A 19590-nucleotide genomic window follows, 5' to 3' on the forward strand; every position below is an offset into this window, starting at 1 on the left:
AAAGATAAAAATCGAGCTGCGGGGCCGCGTATCCCCGTGCGCTATGGCGCGATCCTCCGCGAACTACAACTCCCGGCGTGCACGGCGGCGCCGCCGACAGCCAATAGCGCCTCGCCCGGAACAAAGCGCGCCGCGAGTGGCGGAGAGGCGTGGGCAATCGGGTTGCGGGGCGCCGTGGGGTGCCCGGGTCGGAGCGGGAGGTGCGTGCGCGGCGGGCCCTGCTGCCGGCTTCCTCCCGCCGCCCTCCGCAGGCCGCGCCGCCCCCGCGGGCCATGGGGGCGCGGGGCTGAGCTTCCCGGCCGGGGACGTCTGCTGCGGCGGTACGGGGCCGGGGAGGGGGCAGGCCGCGCCGGCGGGGGGGAGCGGGGGGCGCTGGGGAAGGGCGGGATGGCTCTGAAAGGGGGGCGGCCGCGGTCCCTCCTGCCTTCCCTAAGCGCGTCCCGGAGCTGGCGTCGGCCGCTCGCCGGAGAGTTGTCCCTCCGGCGTACGAGGGGCCCGGGAGCTGAGCGCCGGGGCCTTGTCGCAGCCGGGCTGTCAGCTCCGCCGCTGAGGGAACACTCGGCCTGAGGGCGGAGGCGTGAGGCGTGGCGGTTCCTCTGCTGGGGCTCCCCGGGGAGGACGCAGGAGCGAAGAGGGGTGGCCGGCGGAGAGGTCCGCGGTGCCTTTGTTAAGGTTTGATCTCCAAGCTGCAAGGAGAAGAGGGCCGGCGCGTGGCGAACTTCTCTGCTAGGACCCCCAAATCCTAGAAAACTTCTTAAAACTTTTGAGACAGCTTAATTGTTTTTTCATAAAAAGTTGCTAGGGATCCTAGTTTTCATAACGTTGGCTGTTGTAGGTGATGGAGAGGATGAGGACTTCAGTTGTCCCTCAGTTGTGGCTGAGGAGAGAGGGAGAAGGTCTGGGGAGGACAGGAGTGTGTCCCTTGGCATAGGAGGGGGGTAAAATTTGGCTTCAGGCTTGTTCAGGAGATAGGAAAAAGGCAAAAGGTGGTCAGGATGGAGAGAGTTGTAGGTATGATCTGGTGCTTGGGACGCAGAAGTGGAAGTCAGCATCGGCGTCCATCGGTTAGCATCAGCTCCACAACTGACGTGATTTTTAAGTTTTGAATAAGTTCCTTTGCCAGCTATGAAAAGTAATTAATAATACTTGAGACAGGTTTTTTTGGTTTTTGTTTTTTTAATTTGAAGTTGTCTGCCGTGGAAATATAAATTACTGTTTATTAGTTGAGCTGCTGCATCTCCTAGTTGATCTCTTTTGGACTTGTGATAGTCAAGAAAAGTAGCCTGGAGACTAACCATTGACGTGTACTTTTCACATGAGCAGCTCTTTCCCGAAGGACGGATCAGCAACTTAGAGATTAGCAGCATTTTTTCTATGTGAAAATGTCAGAAATTATCATAACTAAAATGCGTATTTGAGGTTTGTTATTTTTGATGAGTATGATTAATTTGTGTTGCTGAAAGGCCTACCTTCAGTAAGAAAATACTGTAATGTTTGTACAACATTATTTGTTTGGAAAAAGATGTTAAAAGAATGCAACCACTTAAAAATTTAATTTGTTTTATTTTTATGCAGGGGAAAAATGAGACAACACAAAGTAACAATACATATTTACTCATGCTTCTGTGCCTTAAAAACATGAGTTGGTACTGGCAACACCAGGACCACAGTTAGCATTTAGTGTAGGAGGCACATAATCAGCCTTTTGAAGGAAACTAGTGTTTTGCACCAAGATGTAGCGTTTTCTCTGAGTAAACTTACGCTTTTGTTGCCTGTGAAGTAGTTATTCCTTGTTAAACAACTCTGGAATCTGATACTCTCAAGCTGACACATGTCTCCTTTGAAATTGATACGGTGGCTTGGACTTCAGCTGAAGCAAGGCGTGACCTGCTTTCTTGCTTTTTATTGAGAGGGTACTAGTGAAAAGAAAAAAAAGAAAAAAAACAACAAAACCTACTCTCTGAAACCTTCTTTGCCTTTGAATGAGTATGGCATTACACTGGTTATTTGATATATACATCCAGATTAAAACTTAATGCTCACTGTTCTTGATGCAGTGTTAATGTTTTGGTGGCTTTCCTGGTTCATTTTTGTGTAAGATTTGATTATTGCTAAAGGTAGTCTGATAGTACGTATTTTGATTTTACACATATTTATGCAGAAGACTGCTTGTAAACTTCTAGGGTGCCTTGTTGTGAGAAAACTGGATTTCTTGGAAATATTTGTTGGCAGTGTAAAAAAAAAAAAATCCACACAAACTCCCGCAAAGGCTGACTGGTCTGAAACTATATATAGGACACAAATCAAAATATTATTAACCAAACCTACTTGTTCTCTGCATAGGAAGTTTAGATTTCCAGTTTACAAATCTCAAGATTCACATGTTTGTATATTCACTGAATTCTAGTTCTTGGGGTTTTTTTATACTTTTATGCTTGTAACAAATCAGTGTCTTTATGCTTTTGTCTTACCTGTATTTTAATTCATGATAAATGTTGTGGTAGTAGTAATAGAATTTGGTTGGGGTTTTTTTTCCAGCAGGTATTTTGGATGCATGGTGCGGAAAAAATGAATTCTACTATGAGTGAGGAGCCTGATGCACTATCTGTAGTTAACCAACTCCGAGATCTAGCAGCTGACCCATTGAACAGACGGGCCATTGTTCAGGATCAAGGATGCCTGCCAGGTCTTATTCTGTTTTTGGACCATCCCAACCCTCCAGTTGTTCATTCAGCTTTACTAGTAAGTGTTCTGGAGATAAACTTGTGTATCAGTAGGACAGTTTGTAACTTTGTTAATAAGTCTTTAAACAAGTAAAAATGTAGAAAATAAAACCTCATTTTATGTTATATTGCTATTCATTATATGTGTTTTTTTAAAAAAAAACATGCATCTCAAAAATTGTTTACCAGTGACACATTATTCCAGGGGAATGTATGTTTTTTTTGGAAGAGGTTAATTTACTTTGCATTTTTTCTCTAATACAGCTATTTCACTTTTTGTGTGGAGGGAGGTAAGCGCCCTTAAATCTCTTTCTTAAGATGAAGTCATGGAGCTTGGTAAATATACACTGTGATTCAACATTCATATTGTGGGGGGAAAAAATAAAAATTAAAATGATAGGATAACTTAGGTTAGAAATGACCTCTAGAGGTGATGTGATCCAATCCTGTGCTAAAATTAAGTATACTGAGATCATGGTTCAGGGTTGTGTCCGCTTGATTCTTCAACACCTTGAAGGATAGAAATTCCCTAACCTGTCTGGCACCCTGTTCTAGTATTTGACCACCCTCATGGTGTTAAACAAATAAAACCCATCCAAAACCCAAGAAAAGAACCCAAAATTTAGTAATATCTAATACAACTTGTTTCAGCTCTTGTCGGTTGCTTGTTGTTCTAAATCATAAATGCTGAAGTCCTGATATCTCATCCTGAATCTAAATACTAGCTTGGAAAAGTGTATTTCTTGCTTAGAAACAGGACAAACAGAAGTCAAGATTTTGCTACAAGTCTAATTCAATTCTTCTAATAAGTTTTGAAGTTACTAAAATTTATGTGGTTCTCTTTTTTCCATTTTTGTGTCATCATGGAATTCTAAACAGTGTGAAACTAAAGAATAAAGTGCTCTGCTTTTTACATACAAGTACACATTATTCTTTATACCATTAAGGCCTCTCTTTACCGTAATTCTGTATTTTTAATTTGTTTTAGTTTCATAGTGGATATTAGTGGACGACTTGGAATTATTTCATGTCTCTGATACTCTTCTGGGCTCAGGGAATGAGGTTCCATCATCCAGGAGACTTGTGTCCTGCTAATTGGTGTTTAGGTTAGCCTTGCCATAGCATTTGCCAGACTATAATGTTCTACACTGGAAGAACTTTGAGTTTACAGTTCTTGGGAATACGTTGCATTGGTTTTCTTTCCAGCACAGTTTTCTTAAGTTGTAGTCTTAGAAGAGGATTTTGTTTGGCTGTCTCATTCTCTTTTTCCTTTATTTGCTCCTCGGGGCTGTGTATTCTCACTCCCTGCACAAGATATGTAAGCAGTCTGTGATCATGTTACAAAAATTAACTCTACATAAAAAGGTCTGACTATGTCAGATTGATGAGGGCTAATCCAGTTTGCAGTGTGGTTCCACAGCCCCAGATACTGTTCGAGTTTTGTTGTAAGGACATCTTCTTGTGTGGGAACAGGAGACGTCTGTGTTGTTCCATTTAGTGATAACCTGTAGTTAGAGTGGCTTAAGAATCAGGATTTAGAGGAGACCATGCTATATCCCAGGACCCTGGCTGCAGTCAGAAATGGATCAGTTTGCTGTGAAAACGTGTTTTTGTCTGCGGCTCAGACTCCTTGTGTTCATGAGTTCTTCAAACTCTCAGGTTCTGCAGCTTTTCATAGCTTTGCTGATAACTTTCTAGTCTTCATTTTTTATATTTTTCCATTCTGAAAGATCTTTTTGTTTTGATTTTGTTTTTTCTAGCCATCTCATTTGTTAAAAAGGTGCTTCCATTTGAATGGGAATGATTAAATGTAAGGATTCTCCATGAAGTCTGTACCTAATAAAAGGATGTAGAGCACTGCCTTTAAATTTCTTACTGTATTATTCTGCGATTCCTATATCTGAAATTACAAATAATTTGTATGAATCGTAATAGTTCCCTGTTTAACTTTTTTGATATGTTGTACAGTCTTTCAGGGAAGGTGTATTCCTCCCAATGTGCAGTTTCAGTTCAGTCCTTTCTTCTGTTTGGTCAAGAAGTGGTGTACATAGTTTTCTCTAGTTTTGGTTCCAGGAGTTCTTTGTGTTGCACTTCAAATGCTATGAGTTTTGAATGTTTTAAATAAAAAAATCAGAAGTAACCCAAGCAATGCTATTTTTGTCTCTTAAATTTGGACTAAAATTTTCAAAAACAGGACTCTGAAGTTAAGAAACTACATTAACATTTCACTTACAAAACATCAAAGGTGTCTTTTGTTACTAAAATTGACAACAGTGTATTTTTATATTCAAGGGTGGCAATAGTCCTATTGATTATAATGAAATTACTTATGAGCTTAAAGCTAATGTACATAAGTTTTGCTGGACAGAGGCTGAGCCAAAGTCTTCCTTATGCCTTCAGTAGTCTGTGGTTCAATAAGCATAAATGATCTCAGTTCTTTGAAGGTGATGGGCTCTGCATCTCCCATGGTGGGCAGCAGGAATAGCTATTCCTAGTGTTGAAAAGTCAGGTCACTTAAGTTGTGTCTTTGTCTTTGGCCTTGTTTTAATGGAAGTTAATTTTTTGTGTAAAGAGTATGTGACAGATGGAAAAGAGACTGCCTATGTCTTGACTCAAATAATTAGCTGTTAAAAGAATGAATCTTTCTTTGTCCAACGATCTTATGTACTTGCTAAATTGCTCGAACAGAGACTAATAAAAATGAGAAACTCTTTCTACCAGTAACGATATATTTCTTAACGTGAACATTAGTTGTTCGGAGCTATCATTCAAGTATTTCCCCATAGTTGAAAAGTAAGGAAATAAATTCATTCATACAACATCTATAAACTGCTTTTTTTGATACAATCCACATCAGGAAATAGCGAAAATCACACTTGGAGTTTTTATCATGCCAGAATGTAGCCAGAATTTCTTCAAAGGTAATCAAATGGCCTTGAATTTTACCCAATAAGTGCTGAAGATTATTTAGAAAACAACCCCAGGTAATTAGTTCTCTATCTCTGAAGGGATTAAGGAGCATGTTATTTTTAGAGTAGCTATTGAGCAGCATAGCTATTACATGACTGCATTTAAAGAAGCGGTGCACTTCTGAACCTTTCCATCACAAAACCCATTTTATAAACCATTGCATTTGTGTGTTGTGGGATTTTGCAAGTGTGGTTCTTGTACCTATGTCAATAAAACACTGATTAAAGCACAATGCACAGTACACCTCTGGAGGTTTCTTCTAAGAAAACTTTGTCTGTCGGCGCTAACAATAGATGTCTCATGAAAAGGAGGACTGACATTTTAACTGGAAGAGTATTGCGTTAGGAGGATCATGGAAATACACAGTTGCTGACTGGGCTCAGCAGTGTGAAGTTGTGCAGAGTCTCCCTTGAATGTCAAATAAACAAAACCTTGGGCAACAAATAAGTGTAAATTCCCAGTTTAGGTAACAATAACCTAAGCAGCTTGCTGCTGCTTGTATTCTTATTTCTGCATGGAGTGATGAATATCGCAATTAGTCTCCAAAAAGCTTATAAATGTGGTAGACCTCTTTCTGTGGACAGTAGAAACTTGGTGGTGGTGAGTTTTCTGGGGGAGCCCATAGAATTGATGGAAATTATACTGGAAGCATAGTGTATAAAAATTACTTTAGATCTCAATCACATAAATGTTTGTTGGAAGGGACTTCTGGAAGTCGTTCGCTTTAGGTTCCTGCTTGAATTGGGACTGTCACTAGCAGTCAGATCAGTTGTAGCTTTGTCTCCACTAGGTCATCCGTTCCAGTATTGAACTACCTTCATAGTGAAAAAAACTTTGTAATATCTGACTTGAACTTCCCAAGCTGCAATTTGTGTCTGCTCCCCCTTGTTACATTGTCTGCTGCTGTAGAGGAAAGTTTGCCTTTATCATCTTCATAAAGGCTTTTTGAGTAGTTGTAGACAGCTGTTAGATTGTCCCTTAGACTCTCTTAGCTGGTATAAACAAACCCAGTCTCTCAACCTTTTCTCATAGATTAGACATTCTCTGCTTTCTGTGTATTTGTAAGAATAAACAATTTTTTTGTTGTTCACAGTAAGTGAGAATAGTCTTTATCATCTTATTAGAACTCACCCTGTGAATGTTTTACAGAGGTACACTAATAAAAATGAACGATAATGTACTGGACGTACTGCTGATTTGCTGTGGCCCTCTTTCTTTTAGGCTCTCCGTTACTTGGCAGAGTGCCGTGCCAACAGAGAAAAGATGAAAAGTGAACTGGGTATGATGCTCAGCTTACAGAATGTAATACAAAAGTAAGTTTATGATGGGTTGTTGGATCCAAAGACAGTGTAAACATGACATTCTGATGCAAAGTGAGACTGACTATGAATTTGAATAGCAAATTTTTAATATTGCATTCCTCCTTGTTGAAGTTATTTCATATTTAATATGTAAGCGATTAAAGGTTTTCATTTTACAGTGTAGCAAAGTAATTAGACCGTAGTCTGCAAGAAATGCTCGTTTGAAAGTCACTTGCCAAACAACAGATTTCTTGCCCTTGTTACAGGTAACTAATTTTGTCTCTTCCCTTTCGGTTCTCTTATAATTCTTCTCATCATTGTATAAGGGTGCCTTACACTAGTGCATTTAATGAAATTGGTTGGCATCTGCCACATTTATTCTTTGAATCCCACCTTTGGGAAGGGAAATTGTATATGCAATGTATTTGTTTCAGTGTGTTTTTGAAGGTGTGTATCTGCAGTGCTGTGTTGAGGTAACATCTTGCAGGTGGAGTAGAAGTTAGTGAGATTTATAGTGGTCTCTGATTTCTTTGCAGAATGTGTCAGCCGGTTATGTCTCTTAGAATTTGCAACTTCAGCTTTGTTAAGATTGTGAACTGTTGAGTCCTGAATACTAGAGCACCTGTGGGTATGTGCACACCGGAGAAGATGCATATGAGCACTTATCAATAGGAATTAATGTGATGAGCTAAGATGAATCATTATTAGCAAAAAAACCCCCAACCTCCTTCACAGATTAGTCTGTCATAGCAAAAATTAATTTGCCATTAAGTTATCAAAAGGTGATTCTTTTACATGCAGTTTGATAGCGCTCTAGTTAACTGGACTTTTCAGATGTAAGGCACTGTTCTGCAAGGGAGGAGAAAAGTCGTATTGCTGCACTGAGGTATCTCAGACAAATGTTTAAAACAATTATTTAGAAAGGGATGAAACACAAGTAAAATTGTATATTAAAGATTCAGGTGGAAAACTTTTGAATCTTTAATATGTTAGTTGAATCTCTAATGTGTCGCTTGTGGTATAAGTTACAAGTTTCTTTTGGAAAAAAAATCAAGGCTAGACTTTGCTAGTTCCTTCATCCCATAGCCCCTTCAGTTTTTGGTGGTGTATCCTTTGTTACTGTATCTCTCCCTCAGCCACTGCTTATCTAAAGGTGTGACCCTGAAGAACTGGAGGGGAAATTCTGGTCTGTTCGCAAGTCCTATGTGTTATGTGATCTAAGAAAGATTAAAACTGTTTACCTTGAAGTACTTCATTAATTCTGCTGAAACTAACAAGATTGTGTATTGGCATGAAATTCAGCATTATGCCTAAATACCATCTTGTTATTCACCAGTTACATAAAACACAAGGATGTGAAACACATGTCTGAAATAGGATGATGAACTAAATCACAAGATTTCAGAAGAGTTCTCAGGTTTTTTGAATAATATAATAATTACAACTTTTTAAAATGGTGTTTTTAATAGGATGTATGGGGGGAAATATAGAATTAAGTCTTACACTATTCACTTTTTTTTAAGGACAGGCATAATTAAGTTAAAATACACAGAAGTCTTTGCTTGTTACTTTTATAATAAGAACTGAAATGTTTGGGTAATAACAGAAGCATGTATTTGAGAAGAACTTTTAGTATGGATTACATGTCTATTTCGAGCACAGAGACATCCTTAAGAAGTTGTTGAAAGGGGAATGGTAGTTCATTATCTGTCTCTGCAGCTTACAAATATTACTTGGGAAACAGTCATAATTAAAACTTTAGTTCAAAGAATTTTATGGCAACCTCTTAAGCAGCATTTTTTTTCTGCGTTTCAATTTTAAGGACCAAAAGAGTGTGAAGTTCAGAAACGTGCGGAAATGGAGAGATAAGCCAGTAAAAACTGAAAATCTTGTAGGTGTTCTTTTTGTCTAGAAAGCTCTTTGGCAGGACTAAGAACATACATTTGATTTGTATGCTTGTAACATTTGGAAAGTGTGAGATCATGAAAATTTAAATACATAGCATCTTCAAACACAAGACTTTGTCATGTGCTTGTCAGGATTTTAGGCTTTAATGTTGACAGGAAATGCTGAAGCTAAGTTTTGTATCGCCTGCAGAAAAATGGAGAAAGATGGTAGAAAAGTGCTGAGAAGATAGATGTAGAACTATTTTTGTCACAAAACCCCAGTGGTTTGGGGTTGTGTTTTTTTGTTAGGTCTGTAGGGGAGAAAACAAGGTCTCTACCGTCTTCAGATTTGCTTTACAAAGGGCAGATTCTAGATTTTAATGTGTTTTCAGTTTACCAGAAGATACTGTATTCCTTTGAACTGAAACTAAACATTAATAAATGCAGTAATAAATGCTTTAGTCTTAATGACTACATGCTGTGCGTTTCAGTGTACCTTCCAGAATCTCTGTATCTAGATCATCGCTTTATCTAATCTAAAATCTTTTTATTATTTCCACAATTTAATTTGAGGTGTAGATTTTTTTTTTTGTGATGTGTTATGAAAATGCAAACAAATCATGCAAAGAGATATGAACTTCGGTCAGTATTCTGCTTTTCCAGTTATTGCACAGTTCTTTCAAGCAAGACAGAACCCCGTATCTTCTGGACCGGAAGTTGTAGTCACTGGCCTTTTGCTCTTGATGAGTTAAGCACGTCCTGTGGTCTGAATCTTTCCCTTTCATCAAGGATTTTATAACTCTCACTGTTCACTTTCATTGACTTCTCACTTCACTGAATAATATCCAGTGGCTTTCCCTTTTCGGTAGTGAATCGTGACAAACTGTATTCTGCCACTGATAAAGCTGTGTTACGTCTTTTCAAGCAATGAATTGGAGCTCGTGTGCACAGAGGCAAGTTGCAAGCTGAATATTTGTCATATTTCGGACTTGAGTTGATGTTCAGCAGCGCTGAACTCACACTGTGCTTAAGAAGTCAAGAGTTTGTTTAGAATTCAAGTTCTCTTTTGCTTTCAGTTATGTAAATCTTGAAATTTGAGGGCTTTTCTCATCATGTGAGTGTCTTTTTATGAGCCTTGAAGGACTCTGTATTAGAGACCTCACGTTCAGGTGTGGAACTTCTTCTTGTAATCTGCCTACAGCTAACCAGTCTAACAGACCTTGAAATGGTCGATGCCATGAGCTGGATAATAGTTGGAGTTGGTTTGCTGCTTAGGATTTCTTGTAATAGTACATGGGAGCCTCAGGCATAGGCCAAAACCCTTTTGTTGCAAGTGATACACAACCAATGGAAGAAGAATATACCACTTGTTTAGACTCGTTATCGTGAAGGTAGAGTACTATTTCCTTTGTAAGATTACTGAGGATGAGAGTTGAAATTGAGTGCCACCTGTTTATCCAGTGATAAACAGTAAATTATACTCTATTGCATTGTGGAAAATTGGTGGGAAATATTTGAGAGACATCAAAGTTTAACTGTAGTTCTTTGAGGTACATTCATGTCTCAGTTAATGACTTACCAGTCCCCTAGTATTTTCTGATCAGCTTTTTGGTATTTGCTTATAATAAGCATTATAACTCATTTGTGAAAATCATTTTGCTGATTAAAATGAAATGTTTAACTGACTTCTTAGTTGATACTACAGGAACAAAGGGTAGGTTTTAGGTTCACTGTGACAGTGATTTTCAAGACGTATGAACACTAGCTGTTACTAACAGAAGTGTTAACAGATTTTAGATGTAGAGACTGGAGCTTATAAGCTCTAGAGAAGAAATATGAAATGTCAGCTCTGAGGAGTACTGAATAAAAAGGCAGTGAGATATTTATATATGTAGGGGGTTTTTTGAGCCTGAACTTGATTTGGAACATGTATGACTTTCTTGAGATACTTCATATGAAAGGCTTTATACATTCTACATTTTCTAGGACATATGATAAGCTGTTAAAGTTTCATGGGATACTTCAAAAGATTTTTCAACTACAAAAATTTCTATTGCCCTGTTCTATACTTGCTGTTTTTTTCCTTAGCAAGTGAGATTTCTTGTTTGTTTGTTCACATCTGCTTATTTTTAAGTGAAGCTTGATGCACCTTTCCATATTATAAACTAGAAATAGTAGGTGTGTTGAAGAGAAATCAGACCTTTAAAATCCCTGCCTGCAGTTTTCTGATCTTTTTTTATGGCTGATACTGCTTCATTGCTATCACAAAAATCTTTCACTTCCTTGCTAGGTGACTGAGTACTGGTAAGTGTATGTGCAGAAGTGTTTGTGTAAATAGATAAAAAGGAGAGGAGAAATTTGCGCTCATTGGAGATGTTTGGTTGTATTCCAGCAGTCATCAGCAGTTATTTAATGTTGGAAACTGGTTTAGGTGCTGGTTTTATAAATTGTATTGAGGACTTAATGTGTCCTTATGGACTTTATAAAATGTTATTAGCAGCCTCTAGAATTAAAATTAATTAGGATTTATAGCCTACAAGGAAATATACTAATTTGTGTTCAGAGTGAAAGTGACTTTTGATGGACAGTAAAGGTCAAAGTTCATAGTTTTTCATAATCTTTATGAGCTGCATAATGGTAGTTTAAATATAACTAAGATGTATTAAAAAAAAAACTGATGTAGTGTCAATATACTAAATAGCTCTTATTATGGAACAGCAAATTACGGAGAGTAAAATTCCAATTACTTAGCTGAAAGAGCTTTTCAAGATAGTCTTCCTTTGCCAGGGTGTCACATTTAACAAGCTGAACTAAATCCAGTGCATTAATCAGCTCTTCCAATTTATTACTTGCCTAAGAAGATTAGGGCAATTAATATGTGTTTAATTAGAGTCCCATGCAGATCTGATAAATACATGCAGTATATAATTGATGGCTTCTTACTCAATTTTAATTTTTGGTAGTCTTAATTACCTATACTTTTAAAAAATGTAATTATTCGTTGAAACCAGCAAAGTTTAAATTTATAATGTCTGACAAAAAAAGTATTTCAGGTAGTATTTGGTAAGTATGTATGTAGTATCCCAATAGTTTTCTCATTTTTGTAGCGTGACATACTTTTTTTTTCTCCTTTGTGAGAAAGGAGAAATGGTTGGGGGAAGCCAGGGCAAAGGCCATGTATTAATTAGCAAGAAAGCAAACTGCATATTGAAAGGGATATCTGATGATGAAGGGTATGTTGCCATATCATAACCGGCTTCAAGATAATACTTTGTGAAAAATTACAGCTAAAAAATTCCGTAAACTTTTCACATTTACTGCATTTATACATTTATCGTGTTGATTGGAATACTTAAATTCTGATCTGCAAGGGAGAAGGAAATAGCTTTTTACAGACTGTAGAGATTTTATTTTTCTATAACTGAATCAGTGGTGTTATTTTTTGTAATCCTTGGTGTGTGGGGTTTTTTTACACATGAAAATTGAGAAATGGTTGAGATTGGGTAATGGGAAGCATGATTCTGTTGCATAGTTATTTTGGGACTTTGTCATACTTGTGATACTGTACTAAGGAGTTGTGTTTTGGGAGAAGAACGTGGTTATCTTATGTCTTAAATATTCCTGTCAGCAGGAGGTTCCAAGAACTTTGGTTTGGTAAATGATTTACAAACTGCAGTGTATCACCTGGAACAAGAGTAATACACACACGTCTGTTTGTTCCATGTTAACTTTCCTGGCCTTTCTTTTCCTGTTATTTTCCCAAGCCTCCTTGTTTTACCCACTTTGTTAAATTTTGTCGGTTAGAAGGTAAGTGCTTATAGAAAATCACACTCTTGATTGCTGGTGGATCTCTTTGGGCTGTAGGGCTCCAGCCTATGCAGTGCTGTAGCAGTGCGCTTGTTAATAATAGATGGTCACAGCACGAAGGTGTCTGCAGGCTGTTTTATTCAGCATTGTTAAGCAAAGTGGCTTAATATCCCCCTCCCCCACTCCTAGTTTCTTTAAGAAATGTTTGTATTGTATATTTTGTAAATCTTACAAGTTTCATAAATAGATTGTATTTTGAAGTTATTTTTGAAAAAGCATCCTCTGAAAAAAACAAAAAAACCCAATAAAATATTAGGGAATGTAGGAAACGTCATTATGTCCTCTTTAAATATACAGTGTTATTTGTTCCAAGTGGCTGAATGCTCCTTTTGTCTGTCAAACAGCTTCCTGGTATTTGGAGGAGATTATATATAGGAAGGAGTGGAGGTGCTGAGGAGAGGATGGGTTCAGTGCTGTAGGCTACCTATGTCAGTAAGGCATGTACTCAGTTAAAGTTCTTGCTCTTGCTGCTCATGGGTCATGGCAAACTAACGGGACTTCAGACTTTCTCACAGTTCAGCAATTGTTTTTAAAATCTTTTAAGACTTTTTGTATTCCTATAGTATATTTAGCGTTATGAAGGACGTAGGAAGTCATGCTTTCAACACAGAGATGCAGGCACAGGGACGAATGGTAACAATAAATAAAACACAAAAAGCGTTGAGTAACGAAGTGATGTGAAATCCTAGTTATACAGTATTGATGTTAACCTGGACTTATGGGCTTTCTGAGAGAGAATGTTAGGATTTTTATGAGATCAGGAAAATAAAGTTTAAAGGCTTGGAAAGATGGAGGTTGTTTGTAAGAACAGTCCAAAACTTGACTGCCAGCAGTTCAAATGTAGCTAATAATTTAAATTTTGAAATACTGCTGTGGGTTTATATTTTGCAGGGGTTAATATAAGTTAGCAGTCATATAAATAACTGCTCTAAACCTTTATTTTGAGAGATGCAATTTAGGATGGGCTTACTGTTTTTTGTTTGTGTGTGTAGAGTTGGTCACTGAAAAAAATGTGGAAGCATTACCAAGTGGAAAGATCTGCCCTGTGCCCTCCAAGATGTACTCGATCAATTTACTTTTGATGTTGTGTTTTGTTTTTTTTTTTTTTTTTAAATCTCAGGACGTCTCTGTAGTCAAAGAGGTATTACGAAGCTATAGTTTCTTCTTGCACACACCTTGCTTAGTGAGCTCTATACAGTCAGTACTGTTTCTGTATGCAACAGTTTAGGTGGTTGTTAGCCTCTAGATTTGGCTTTTTTGTGTTATGTCTTTCATTGTCATGTGTGTAATTCCTGTTGTAATGTTTTTGACTGCAGTTAGGAATACAGTTTGGTTTCACTTTTTGCTGTCCAAGCTACTACTTTTACCTTACAACATTCCTCTTGGTATGTGGCATCTGTATCAGGACTCTCTCAGGTTGGGTGGCTTTTCATCATGTGATACCTGTCTCAGTTTAATTCTGGTACTGTACATCCATAGACTTTTTAGTATACCAGTTGAATAAGATACTAGTTCAATAGACTAGCTTTTAGTATACTAGCTCAGTATATTTGCACTCTCAGTGAAACAGTGGACCAGCTGCTTTTGTTACTGGTTTCTGTGCAGCACTTGCAGTTAATGCACAGCTTTCTTGGTACGTCTCTGACACTAAAGTTCTTGCATTTCAGCAGTTTCTCTCATATCTTTTCTTTGATATAAATATTTAATTTTCTTGGTATTTAGTGAATTCCAAGTTAACTAATTGACAAATAGTGAGGTAACAAAGTAATGCAGTGTTTTTAGTTGGTCATTTATGTACCGTAAGATTTAGAGACTACCTGTTAATCCTTCAAAATCATGACTTTCAACTGGGTTACAATGACTGGCTTAAGAAAATGATAACAAGTAGTGCAGGTTTCACGCCCTGTTACCTAACCATCAAAGTGCTGAAGTTCTACAGTAGTGATTTGTGTGCAGTATCTGAAAAGGCACGTTACCGAATCACAGGTTCCTAAACCTGGAAAAGAAATTTTAGTACCTGTTACTGAGTGAATAGGCATTATTCTGGCATTGCTTTTTTTGGCAGAGAGAGGGCCACAATCATAATTGATTTGAGTGCTTTGTATTTAAATGTGAAGAAATCGGTTGGGAAGTTAGAAAATTAACTAGTAGCTTTTCATTATAGGCAAGAAATGTTGTGATGAGTATTGCAGAATTAAAAAAGAGAACTTTGAAACACTGGAACAAAGTGTGTGAAGTATAAAATAACTAATAAAAATACATATGTATGAAAGCCTTTTGTGTTCAGTGTCTTAGCCAGTTTCTTCTTTATTTAGAAGCTGGCTGGAGCAGGGAATTAAGTGTTTTAGAAAGCAGTATAAGCTTAAGGTGTTTTTACTTCCTATTTTTTTCTGCAGACTTTATGTTAAAACAAATAATGGAACTCTGCAAAGCAGTGATTTATAAAAAATTTATGAAAAATTTAATGCTTTACAGAGCGTGTTTTGATATATTAAAAAGAATAGAAGCTGAGCTGGCCTTAACTAATTGCTGACTGTATGGTAGGAAAAAAAGTACTATCATGCTGAACTTGGTGCCTCAAGACCTGCCTGACATGGCATGCCAAAAGGCAACTATCTTCTCTTTTTGTGTTGGGGTTCAGTATTGAGGTGTGAGGGAAGACATTTAAATGGACTGGCAGAAGAGTCAGGAACAGTAATGGCAACACAGGGTGCCTTTAACACTCAGTAAACCTTGTCATCAGCTGGTGTCGAAAGCATTTTAGGAATACAGTGACCTTCACTGGTTACCAGTGAGTGTACAAGAGAAAGTGCTGAGCTAGGTTCTTTGATACGCTGACTTCTGCCAACAGCTTACTAAAATAAAGAGCAAAGAAGACTTAAGATGCTTTGAAATAAGAGTAACGAGTTGTGTTGTGAAGTATGTAGTACATACTGCAGGTGCAGATTGACAGTGTGGTAGGCTGGAGCCATTTAACTGTGAAAAGGGAGTTGATAGATACTTAGCACTGTGAGGTTTCTTATCTTTCCTTGCTAGTATCATATGGCTGCTTTTGGTTCACAGTGAGCTTGTCCACAGGTGATGCTTGTCCCTGGTCTTTGACCTTCATGCTAAGTGTCCCAAAACAACTGCAGATTTCTTCTATTAAACCAGTAGTGTCTGGATTACCTTGTTCCTCCCACCTCCCTCCGTGTTCCGCGCCACCCTGAATGCTGCTCAAGCAAGAAGTGTAGTAAGGTGCTGCTGTGAGATCAGAACTTACGTAGTTTCACGTGGGTATTACAGGCAGTAAGTGACACAAAGGGAAATGCTTCAAAAAATAGTGGTGATGAAACAGTCTTCATTAGCAGTTTCTGAATGGAGCTGTTGTTTCAGAAGAAAGTGAATTTTACTTTGGAACAACTAATGCAAAGCGAATATGTTATTCTGACTTAGATGTATTTCTATTCAGGAATGTGTTTTTATACTTTGTTGTTTTGCAGTACATGCTACAATATTTTTTTTCTGCAAGATTTCCATTTAATTTTGCAGGTAGGAAGTCCTATGTAATAACTTGAAACAACTTGAAACAAATTAAAATTGTTCGTGCATACTGTAATTACTTAGTACATCATCAAGTTCACACAAAAAATTTTTTTGGAACCTTAGTGTGTGCTTCAGCCTGTTTTGCATGACTGCTGTCCCTTTGGCTAGCAGTGAATTTGCTAATACTGGCTTGCTTTAAAAAAAAAAATCTGTTGCCAACAAAAAGGTAGTTGAAGAGTATGAAATCAAGATGTTTAAATAGTTGTTGCTTTCAAAGTTACCTAATTCAAGTCTCTGCTGAATAGATTAATATGAACTATATTAGCAAATGAGTCGAATACAAAGTTTACACACACAGATACACGTACACAGACTAAACCTGCATTTTTTTTTCTGTGATACGCATTAGTGCTGTAGTTTAATTTGTATTGTTCACACAGGTTTTGTTTAGGGAAGCCTTTATCTGTGTGTTTGCAAACCTTTTTTTCGCTTTCTCCAGTAGGTTTCAGGGAAATAATCTGATGAAGTTTATTTCTCAAAATTAAAATAAACTGTGGGTTTTTTTAGGACATAAAAGGATTTTCCAGAAAATTATATACTATAATCCTATATTATTATATGATGTACTTAATGCTATTAGTGTGCTGGTAATACAAGAAGTAGTATTCGGCTATGTTCAAGGTGTTCCTAAAATGCTTCAGGTGATTCCAACATTGCCAGTGCTTCTACCTGGTCGCTACAGCATTATTACTGGGAAGGACTGGCTTTTTAATGTCAGTATTGGGTATCTTCCACCAGAAATGACCCAAGAGAGTTGTTACCCTTCAGACTTTTTTTTAACCCAGATGCAGTTTGTTGAAGCCATATAATAAACATGATTTCTGCTATATAAATCCATGAAATGATTACTGTTCATTAGCAGGCAAGATGTTGGAACTAGCTACTGTGAAATTCAACATGGAGTTTGTTATGCAGACTCTTGTCTAGCAAATGTTACTCTGAAGCCTTTTGAGTTAGTTGAGTAACAGGCCTTTTTTTTAATTTTTTTTTTTTTTTTTTTTTTTTGAGATTGAGAATATGTCCATATGGTAGATACCAAGCTGTGGGAGATCAAAAGTTGATCTTCCATTTAGCATATAAATAGCAAGAGTTAAACAAATTTGGATGAATAGCTGGGTTAAACATATGGCATATGTTCAAATCTGTTATCCCATTCTTGAAAGTTCGTTTTCTTCTTGTGATCAGAGGACAATAGAATGAATCACGGAAACGTTCTAAGCTTGGGTAATTACTCAGTTTGCTAAATGTTTAAGATCATATGCCAGTCACTGGTTTTTACAGCAGTTAATGAGATCGTACTCAGATTTACAATTTATATTTAATAATCAGGCTTTTTTTTTTGTTTTTCATCAGTCTTCAGAACATCCCAGCATTGACATGAGGCTTCTCTAAATTTCCAGGGTCAGTAGGCACGTGATGTAAATTGAGCTGGAAGTGGCACTGGGAAATCCATTCCTCACTCCTGATTTCAGTGATATATCTCGTTTAGTACAAAATCAACTTCAAGACATCAGGTTTCCTTGTTCCATTCCAAACTTTCCTTAGTTTAGTTTCTCCTGGTCAAATTGTCACAGCTAGTAGTGCGAGTAGAGTCTGGAAGATTTGCCAAGTGGCAGGCATCTTGCAGGTCTAGAAAGCATTCTAGGAAAGTGTGTCTGACCTTGCCTTGTTTCCATGGTGTGACAGCCTTGGAGTAAATAAAGGTGACGTGTAGCTAGCATGCGGTTGATACTATTGGAGTGCAGTCACATAACACAGCTGCACTCAGGCTTTACATAGGTTCATCGAGCAGTCCAACTGCTTGGTTTTTGGATTTGGAGATTGATAGTGCTGCAGCTCAGTGTGTCACTTCAAACTTGCCCAGCCCTACAGGTTCTATTGTTTTTCCTGTTCTACACCTATGAATTATTTTTCCTATTGTTAACACACTACTGTGCTTGATGTGTTGTTGTTGGCCAACGTAAGGATCCTGCTGTCTATATTCTTGAGGATTTTGACTTCTTTCTTTTAAGAAAGCAGGTGGTAATCCTTTTTGTCAACTGCTGTATAATGTTATCTGGTCTTTACTGGGTGTTTTGGGGCTAGAGGGAACTGAGCTGTACTGTCATGGGTAGCATGGTAATAGCACCATACTGGGACTGTAAGAAAGTGTGTGCTGAAGTAATGCTCTTTTTCAAGTTGTTTTCAAATGACTTGCCCATTGCCTGGAATGAATCAGGAGAGCAGCCATATGCTTGTGAGCCCACCATATCATGGGATGTGCTAAAAGCTAACAAGAAAGAGCAGCATTCTTGGAGATAAGAAAGAATCTTGCCCCGGCACTGGAGCAGAACAGCCAGAAAAACAGCCAGATCAGATAACTGTCTTGAAACAGATTGCTTTTTCTCTAATACCATACTCTTTCTTTAGGCTTGTCATTCATGCTCAAAGTTTTCATCAAAACCATGTCAATCACTGTGTCTCACTTCTAGAGTCAAGGATTAGTGATTTCCCACCCCCCTATTACCAAATATAGCAGTTCTTAGCAGCTTACTGCTCCCTTTAGTTAGCGCTAGAGACAATTTCTGTCTTTAGATATTGGAAGAATGATCTCTGAAAGAAATTGGTCACCTGGAAACAAATACATCAATGGTCTTAAGACATACTTGACATGAATATCAATTTGTTAGCCATTTTTAACCATAATGAAGTCAACCGATAAATCTCTACCAAGTATATGCTTCAAGGTTTCTAATACAGCTGCATTTACCCAACAGTGTATTTAGATAGAATTCATGCCAATCCATTAAATTCTTACTTGCTCTTTTTGTGTCATATAGGATACTACATTTATTGCAGTGAATGAGGTTCGTTACGGAAATAAAATCATGGTTGAAGATATCACTACATAAGATCCTAGGGAAAAATATTAGTTCTGCCTTATAGGGGCAGTACTTGCATGTATGGAAAGGATTGGGATCAAGTGAAAATATCTACTGCTATGTGATCATAAGTTTTCTCAGACTTTTTGGAATGGTGCTTGGGTCATTGTAGAAATAGATTCTCTCAAACTATTATTCAGAAAAAAAAAATGATGCATTCAGTGTTTTGTTACCTTCACTGACTCACTTAGGATTTTTCTGTGATAAGACTGTGACATCTGAGTTGTTTTTACTTTTAATTTATGGGTAGGTTATTTAGTATGGGGTTGAGCTGAGGTCTTGCCAAATATCTGAGCTTTAACTTGGATAATAAAGACATTTTTATTCTTCAAACTCT

General features: G+C 37.7%; 1 protein-coding gene across 2 annotated transcripts in view; it reads left to right on the forward strand.

Annotated features, from left to right (window-relative positions):
• Positions 1-179: 179 nt before the first annotated feature.
• Positions 180-19590, forward strand: part of ARMC1 (armadillo repeat containing 1) — a 32319-nt gene continuing 12908 nt past the window's right edge. The window contains exons 1-3 of one of the 2 annotated variants that reach the window (XM_075416066.1): positions 180-320; positions 2539-2742; positions 6915-7006. In XM_075416066.1, the coding sequence (XP_075272181.1) occupies positions 2551-2742; positions 6915-7006 (284 nt within the window). In that variant the 5' untranslated portion in view covers positions 180-320; positions 2539-2550. The remainder of the gene's footprint in view (positions 321-2538; positions 2743-6914; positions 7007-19590) is intronic. The other variant, XM_075416067.1, reaches the window with a different exon arrangement.

Source organism: Opisthocomus hoazin, chromosome 3 (genome assembly GCF_030867145.1).
Source record: "Opisthocomus hoazin isolate bOpiHoa1 chromosome 3, bOpiHoa1.hap1, whole genome shotgun sequence".
In the NCBI taxonomy this organism is placed as follows: Eukaryota; Metazoa; Chordata; class Aves; order Opisthocomiformes; family Opisthocomidae; genus Opisthocomus; species Opisthocomus hoazin.